The following is a 9290-nucleotide window of genomic DNA, read 5'->3' as shown; positions in this document are numbered from 1 at the left end:
CTCTCTGATTGGTCGGCCGCGGGTCCTTTGCTCAAGCTGCCACCCCAAATAACGATGCGCGGCCATGTTGAATTGTCAATAATCTGAAAGACGAGACAAAAGAGTGAAGAAAGAATATCTTTCACGGATATTTTCCCTAATAGCAGCGCAGGTTAAAAACCAACTAAGATATTATTAAGAGGAAAAGCATTACGACTAGTGACGCTTCTTCCGGGTGTAGCATTCTCGAGGTGGGTTTTATAGAAGCAACTGTTATTCATGGACGCGTAAATGCTAAGCTAACTGCGTTATGCTAAGTTCGTTTCTGGTGTAAAGTTTGCGGTGGGCATCGTGGAAAAATATCTATATCATAACTGGGTAACGTATAAATCAACGTATGATCTTCTTAAAATATAAACCGTTCACGTCAATGACTTTGGTAAGAATGTTAGTCCAATGGTTAAAGCCACGTTGCTGTACAAAAAGTTATAACAATGCTTTGTTCCCGATTTTTTTTTTAAAGAGTGACTTGGTCCGCTAGATCAAATGGTGTTCTAATTCTTGAAATGAACTTGTTCTTGTACAAAATATCATTCAACTATTTGGTAAGCTGAAAGGCTTAAACTTTCAGTTTTATATCACTTTGTTAGCATTAGCACTTAGCCCGCGATAACGCGATAAGTTTTCAACGACGCAATATGGATATTCGGATGTCTAGTTAATTTACTTTATCGTCCTACCTTTATGTGGCTGAAATTTGAAATGATAAGCTGTATTTTTAAACTTTGTTGTCAATATAAACTGAAACTTTCAACCTTTTACCCCGGGTTATGAACTGTCCATCACGCAGTTTTGTTTACATCGCTTGCGCGTTGTGACCCTGGTCTGGAAAAGCGCTATATAAATACAAATTACTTACTTACATCATTATTTGATCTATTATTATTAATCTGGTATGCTTAACAGCAGAACCGCAGGTTAAAATACTCGATTTGGAGTTGCCTTGTCTTTGTACTTTGATATAGCTAATGACATCTGTAACATGAAGTAAGGGATATAAAAATAACATAAACTTGGTATACACTTAAATTCCATGTGTCTTTTTTTTAAGCTAACATAACTTTTTTTCCAGGTAACCCTGGATTTGGCATGCCTCACTTTCCAAACCGCCATCCCGATTGTCCAATAGAAGAGGAGGTTCAAAATAGTGTAACGGAGTACATTCAACCTAAACTTCACTGAGAAGTACTTATTGAATATAGAAACTTTACACCCTCGCTTTAAAATGAAATCACACTAAATAGTACTCAGGGATCACTGTGATAGAGCAGCAGAAAACATTTGAAGCTTTATTAGATGTTCTGGACAAGCATTGGTTTATTTATTCATATGAATGTTATTTTCTCCTTTTTTGGAGAATTGTCTTGTATATAGACCAAAAAAAAACAACTGGCACTCTTTTTTTCAAGAGGCCTGTGTTGTCACATTTTGCAGACCAACAATAAAGGTTTCATTCAGCTCAGTTTAGAAGTTTCCTTTCTCAAACTTATGGAAAGGAAACTAATAAAACATTAGTGAGGAAGTTGTCAACTTAACTATTGAACATATGGCTACGACAAGAGCAGCAAACCCGACACAGATGATCGGATTGGACAAATCGGCTAATGGGCAGCTCCGAGGACCAACCAGGCTGCCTGGACAGCACTCTATGTTCCCCGGATCAGTCCGACAACAAGGTGACCTCCAGAGAAAGAGTGGCATTCCTCAAAGCAGTGGGGGTATCAAGTAGGACTTCTTTTTTTTTTTTTAACAAAATGATTTCCTTTGACATGGGTAACTTATGTATACATGTACATTATATAATGTTGCAAATGTAACCTTTGTGAATTTAATTAAAGGTATCTCATCAATGTCTGTTACATTTAAGGTTTGGTGATGACTGGAAAAAGTGCTTGGATGTTCCCCCAAAAGACACACGAATGAGAACTTCAGTAAGAAACTACAAATTTCATACTGGATCTTTCACTTGAGAGCCTTTCCTGATGTGGTTTTAGTATTGAATACCAATGCTCTTGTTTTTTTGTTTTTTTTCAGGATGTCACATCAACTAAGGGAAATGAATTTGAAGACTACTGTCTAAAACGAGAGCTTCTGATGGGGATATTTGAAATGGGTTGGGAAAAACCATCTCCTATTCAGGTTTGTTTGGAGAACGACACGTTTTCTACATGCTTAATGTACATGTGTACTTGGTGTCTTGAACTAGTTTTAAGCCATCAACCATGTTAATAACTGGCCTTACAGCCATGACTAAGAGGACCTGGCATTTGTGGCTTTATGTACATAATAAAGGTAAAAGTGAGAACAATAGTTTATTTGTTAGAAGGAAAGCGAAATTCCACACACACGACTAGGAAAGCTTGATCTGTGTGGAGTATTTCACTGTTAAAACAAAGGAATACAAAACCTCTGCTGCATCTTTACCACAAATCAAAAGTTTTCATCACCATTTTTGTCAGTCTTTTTTCAATCATCTGAACATTTTTGGATATTTTTATTTGTATCCATGAATTTTCTTTCTTTCTTTTCTTTATGGTAAAATATCTAAAGCCTTGCTTTCTTTGTCAACAGGAAGAGAGCATCCCTATTGCATTGTCGGGCAGAGATATTTTGGCCCGTGCAAAAAATGGCACAGGAAAAAGTGGAGCCTACCTCATCCCTCTACTGGAAAGAATAGATCTGAAGAAAGACTACATTCAGGGTAAGTCATTTCCCACACTGGGTTTAAAATGTTAAATGTATTAAAAAGGATCAAACTAAAACTGCACTTTTTCTTTCTTTCTTTTTTTTTTTCAGCCATTGTAATGGTGCCAACAAGAGAACTGGCTCTGCAGGTCAGCCAGATCAGTATTCAAATAGGGAAGCACCTCGGGGGAATCAAAGTCATGGCAACTACTGGTGGCACCAACTTGAGGGATGATATCATGCGCCTTGATGATATTGGTAGGTGCAAATGTTTCATCTTTTGAATTGTATGAATTTGGAGCTTATTGCTATAAGGGATTCTCTATACCAGCCTTTTACTAAGCATTATGTTGCATGTTATTACTTGGGCAAGTTTCAAGCGACCATTATCATTTTAAGTTAACGACTACTCTGCTGTTATTTTTACACGTTTATATGCATCATTTTACACAGGTTCTATGAAAAAAGTTGTAATGCTTGAGAAGAATTCTCAGAATTTGTGTTTTGTTTAATTTATACAAGCAAAAATGTACCACATTATAACTTGGGATTTACAGTATATATATATATATATATATATATATATATAGATACCGTATTTTCCGCACTTAAAACCCTTTTAATTTTTCAAAAAATTAAAGTGCGCCTTATATGGATCAATTGTTTGATCCATACTGGTTGTACATGGACATTATCGGGCGTCTGGCGCCGTCGGGGCAGTCCCTGTGGTGTGTCAATGCAGTGCAGCTCAATGCGCCGCAGTTGAGACATTGTTATCTGGTCCTTTCACATGCAGCCAGCGGACATTATCATAATACTGAACACATCTCATCACCTCCTGCTCCATGAACTCATTCATTTAAGTTAATGTCTGGAATTGTTGTCCTATTTACATTCAACCTTTCATGCGAGTCAACTTCATCTCAACATTTGTACATTATATTGTGTCTGATTCATGGTCATTTTGTGCTAATAATGATACAGAAGGACAATATTGTTGACATGACTTTAATGATCATTCATGATAATCAAAATGATTTCCCTATATCTTGCTCGTTGCTTGACAAAAATACGGAAAAACCCCTCTGAGCTGCTGCTGTGAGATCCAGGACTTCACCCACTTAATGGGTTTTTTCCTGCAACATCTTTCTTCTACAACAAGAAGACCAATGGCTGACAATGCCAGTCGCTTCATATTTGTGGCGTTATCCATCGTATTTTTATTTTATCTTTCGTTCAACGGGTGAAAAGACAGACTAGTCTCAAAGCAGTTTTCACTTCTTTGTGGCGTCAATACAGATGAGCACAGCTGCGCCACAGCGCCACATGCTGTTATGGGGGAGAATTACGTCTCGCACATGCGCAGAACGTACACTTTTGCCGACAAAAGTCCAGATGGTCGCTTGTCTACGCGATGTGCACCGGCCTTTACTCGCAGCCCAACACCACTTTAGTGTGAGTGTATATAAAGACTACAAAAGTGGCACCTTTCAAGAGACTCTTACGATGCAGAGTTCAAGCTCAAGGCTGTCAGTCACGCAAACTATTGAATGCAGTATCTTCTATTCTATGCGCCTTATAATCCGGTGTGCCCTATTTAGGAAAACGGTTCTAAATTAGGCCATTCATTGAAGGTGCACTTTATAATCCGGTGCGCCTAATAGTGTGGAAAATAAGGTGTGTGTATGCATGTATATGTGTGTGTGTATATATATTATATATATATATGGCATTTTTGCAATGTAATGCAACTATGATATTTTCACCACAAAAATCTTCCAATTCAATTGTGGCATTGCTTTTATAGCTCAATGAAAAAGCCTAAATTGACTAAAATCATCTCAACTGAAAGTTCAGAGATACTATTACACTAACTCCAATCACTGATCATATTTTTTTTTTCCCCAAAGTGCATGTAATTATTGCAACGCCAGGCAGGGTACTGGACCTGATGAAAAAAGGTCTTGCAAAAGTGGACAGGGTACAAATGATGGTCATGGATGAGGTGTGTGGTGATTATGTTTTTGAATAATATTTTTTGTCAAATATACATTTAAACTCAATGTTTTTGTGTTTCCAGGCAGATAAGCTCCTCTCACAGGACTTTGTGATCCTAATCGAAGACATCATCAGCTTCCTGCCAAAAGGACGTCAGATTTTGCTTTACTCTGCCACTTTCCCAGTCAGTGTGCAGAAATTTATGGTAAAGATAGGAAATTTCCCCCCTAAGGAAATGCTATGGTAGTGCCTTTAATTCCTTTTATTTTTCAGAACAAGCACTTGCAGAAGCCCTATGAGATCAACTTGATGGAAGAACTCACTCTGAAAGGCATCACTCAGTACTACGCCTATGTGAGGGAGAGGCAGAAAGTCCACTGTCTCAACACACTGTTTTCCAAGGTAAAAAAAAAAAGTGGGATAAATAATTCTGGGAAAGGCATGCCTTTAAACAACTCTGCTTAAGGTGTAATAAAGGGAACCATGTAATTAGATTTTCAATACAAAAAGTAAAAAAGGTTATATGACAATGATTCTTTTTGTTACTTCTGTCTGCAGCTTCAAATCAACCAGTCGATCATCTTCTGTAACTCGACTCAAAGAGTTGAACTTCTGGCCAAGAAAATCACTGAACTGGGTTATTCCTGCTTCTACATTCATGCAAAGATGATGCAGGAGTATAGGAACCGTGTGTTCCACGACTTCAGGAATGGGTTGTGCAGGAACCTGGTCTGCACAGGTCGGTATTACACTGCTTGATGCCTTTTAATATATGAATCTTTCATTCATCTTTTTCTTAATAAGACCTGTTCACTCGGGGAATTGACATCCAGGCAGTGAATGTGGTTATCAACTTTGACTTTCCCAAAAGTGCTGAAACCTATTTGCATCGCATCGGCAGATCAGGTGATTACCCAGATTCCTACAACCATTTTAATCGACTAGATCGGTTTTGTTCAAGCAAGACATTTATGCCCACAACAATGCCTTTTTCTTCTGTCAGGACGCTTTGGTCACTTCGGCCTGGCCATCAATCTGATCACTTCAGATGACCGCTACAACCTGAAGGGTATTGAGGATCAACTGGTCACTGAAATCAAGCCCATACCCAGCAGCATTGACAAGAGTCTGTATGTGGCTGAGTTTCACTCAGTCGACCCAGATGATGAAGACACAGCCAAGAGCAAAGAGCTCGGAGCAGCTTAAATGGTCAGTTTGAAAAAACTCATTTGATTTCAACTTTTTTTTTAGGGATGCACCGATCTGACTTATGGTGATTCCTCTGCTTAAGTATCAGCCGATCCAATACCAGTGTTTAAATATTGACTTTCTTCCCTTACTTTTATATAACGCTGATCGTGCCTTTAATGTGTATTTTTTAAAAAATTAGAAGTTGATATTTATTTAAAACATGAACATGTTTAAGTTTACCAGCATTTTGAAAACCTAAAGAAAATGCAGTTAAATTGTAAATTTATTTAACATTTATAGATTTGTAAAATTTATTTTACAACTATAGCCTGCAACAAACCACCCTGCAAATGCTGAGCTCTGTAAGTGAACACATAAATTCCAGAACAGATTAAAATGCTTTTGTAGACTTGAGATTCACCTGTATTGAACAAACTTTTTCAAATCAAACAACCTTTTAGAATATTCAATATCATATGCATATACATAAATCGTATGTTGCGTTTACAACACTGGCAATAAAAGTTTCTGATTTATAAAAATGATTTATGGAGGGGCAGACCGTACTGTGGTTCTAGATATTCAACCGGTGAAGAAATCCCTCATTTGAACCACTTGAAGGATTGTCCATCTAAATACATTTGACTTTTTCTATTATTTTCTTTACATTTTTTTTAAAGTAGACTTGAAGTGCCTCTGAGCTATTCAGAATAGTCAGAAAAATTGACTTTAGTTTAGTCCTTTGAACTGCTTATTTTCTTTAGCATGATGCTTCTTAAGATGCTCAATTAACTTATTAATGATGAATCTTGTATCGTGACTTAGCCTCATAACTGCTGCACACATCCACACTACAGAGCCTCTGCTGTGAGCTGCTGCCATGTTATTGTTGACAGACACCAGTATTTGACATTTCTACCCATACACTATCCAACTTTAATAGGCTAAATTGGGCCAGGATCTGATCAGTGCATCCCTTTTTTTTATCACTCACTGAAAAAATCTAATTTAATTACCAATTGGGGTCATCATGGTTTGCTTATTTGGTTATTTAGGGAAAACGTGGGTACTAACGTGTCTTGTTTATATTGTGAAACTATCTGGACTTTGTCCAAAAGTACTGAAGGTCACACTGCCCCAGTGCCGCTAGTTTCCCTGACCTGTTTCTGGCAGTGGGAATCCCACCTTGTAATATAAGTTTACATACAAGACAGAAGAAACTGGCTGCTCTGTTGCACAATTGCCACCATAATAATAACAATAATAATTAATTGTAGTAGATTCAAGTCATAGGATTGACACCAGATCCATTAAGAGGACTCATACCGAAGGTCAATTTTGCCAGAGAGTGATGACACTTTGTCATCAGTTCTCTTTTTTTTTCATTTGTTCCTCTTTTACTTGGACTTTTTCTTCTGTTAATTTAACAACTTTATCGACACTACACGGGCGAAGGAAATGGTTCGAAGGTCCAGCTGATTGGACCTCACCCCCACAAATTGTAGTGTTCTTATGCTCCGCCTATTGAGTCTGAGCTCGTAAAGATTTCATTGGATAGGGCAGCTGTCAATTAAAACGACTGATATTTGAGAGATGGCTGGATTCAAATAATGAATGATAAAGAAGTGAAGTCAGATCGTTATCATGGACTTGATGTGTTGGTACAAGCTCGCTGGTTATGAAGTTGTCAGTGTCTGATAAAAATGGAAACCAATCCTATTTTAACAGCTGCCGCTGAGAGAAAATGGTGTCCCCGCTTTTTGTTACTCCTCTGGATTTTCATTAGTTCTATTTTTCCAGTTGCAAAAATATCAATCGGACGTATCCTATTGTTGCAAAGTGACTTTGTGGTCCGGTGCACATAAAATGTTACTTTTTTGTAACTCCATATTTGTTTTGTTTTCTTTCAGGGAGAAACTGGGCACCAGGCATTCGAGGCAGAAACTTGACCACACGTTACACAAGATGTCCTGAGAAGATCAATGTTGAATTTGATTTACAACTGTCACTTTTATTTCCATTTCGTATTAAAAAAAATGTTAAGTGCAGCACACTTTTGGTTTGGGCATGGCTAATGGGACCCGACCCATGTGGAAACTTGAGTTTTCCGAAATTTGGAGATGAGACTGAGTCAATCTGGGAAGTTTTTTAGAATTGACAAAATGCACAAAACTGATGCCAGTCACATGCTTGCCTGAGACCTGCTTTAGCAAACTTTTTCTTTTTACTTTTGACAAACCTTCATTTCCCTCGTTCATGCAATCATTCTCGACTTGTTCCTTCGCAAAAGTGCCTTAAACTAATGCCAGTGGATTAAAATATGGATCGTGTTTCTAGGTCTCATCTATTCCTACGGAAAATTGTCTGGTTTGCCTATGAATTGTATTTGTGACCAGCTAGTTGACCATGTCACTTTCAGATTTCTGTTGTCCACTACTGCACTTAAAAAATTGAACAAAAAAAAAACGAGAGCTTTTGTTTGAATTTGATGGCAGTACATTTGTAATCCCATTGTGTAGCAATACACTTGAAACTCAACGTTTTTTGTGAAATTTTTTGTAACTTGTGTTTGACACTGCTGGAAAAATAAATAAAAATGCCTGACATTAATTTTTGTTTTTGTGTCGTCTATAATTGTCGAGATGGATCATGAGACACGAGTCAATGGGGTTTTTACTGCCTTGTGTCAATGGGTGGGATGAAGGTAACTTTGGTAGGTCATGGAACCTTTCTGTAGTGAGGTGTGGCGACAATTATTTACTGTGCAAGAAACCGAAGTTTGTCATAACCTTCAACCCTGTGAAGTTAGCTTTTGTAAGTAATTTTTATTTGTATAGCGCTTTTCCAGACCAGGGTCACAAAGCGCTTAAACAATCAAAACAATATTCAATAAAGTATATACTTTAAAGGTCAAGATAGGAAGCAGTCAGTAGATCCATCAAACACAAAGAGAGAGGAAGATCGTCCCAAAGCTTAGGAGCAACAGCCTGGAAGGATTTCTCTCCTCTGGTCCAGAAGCGTGTGCGTGGAACCATCAGTAGATTCTGATCCACAGACCTCAGAGCCCGAGCTGGGGTGTAAGGCTGGATCAGATCAGTGATGTAAGGAGGAGCCTGACCATGAATAGATCTGAAAGTAAGAACCAGAATTTTAAAGTTGATCCTGAAAGAAACTGGAAGCGAGTGAAGAGTTTTAAGGATCGGAGAAATGTAAGTTCTTCTATTTGAGTCAGAATTGTCGCTGCAGAGTTCTGAATCAACTGCAGGCGAGACAGATCCTTCTTAAGACATGAAAACAAACTGTTACAATAGTCCAGACGAGAAGACACAAACGCATGGATTACAAGCTCCAGATCATGTTGTGACAACATTTTCCTA

General features: G+C 37.9%; 1 protein-coding gene across 1 annotated transcript; it reads left to right on the top strand.

The window, feature by feature from the left end:
* The first annotated feature begins 50 nt into the window (after positions 1-50).
* On the top strand, positions 51-8523 carry ddx61 (DEAD (Asp-Glu-Ala-Asp) box helicase 61). The gene is made up of 13 exons (XM_087805148.1): positions 51-230; positions 1112-1764; positions 1907-1970; positions 2074-2178; positions 2611-2740; positions 2836-2982; positions 4635-4729; positions 4805-4927; positions 4996-5124; positions 5281-5461; positions 5527-5628; positions 5726-5931; positions 7824-8523. The coding sequence occupies exons 2-12, from the start codon at positions 1586-1588 to the stop codon at positions 5926-5928; spliced, it is 1458 nt and encodes a 485-aa protein (XP_087661274.1). The 5' UTR covers positions 51-230; positions 1112-1585; the 3' UTR covers positions 5929-5931; positions 7824-8523.
* The last annotated feature ends 767 nt before the right edge of the window (positions 8524-9290 follow it).

This window comes from Callionymus lyra, chromosome 13 (assembly GCF_982586985.1).
Source record: "Callionymus lyra chromosome 13, fCalLyr1.hap1.1, whole genome shotgun sequence".
NCBI classification, from domain to species: Eukaryota; Metazoa; Chordata; class Actinopteri; order Syngnathiformes; family Callionymidae; genus Callionymus; species Callionymus lyra.
Note: the sequence above shows the minus strand (reverse complement) of the source record. Positions and strands in the feature narration are given on the sequence as shown.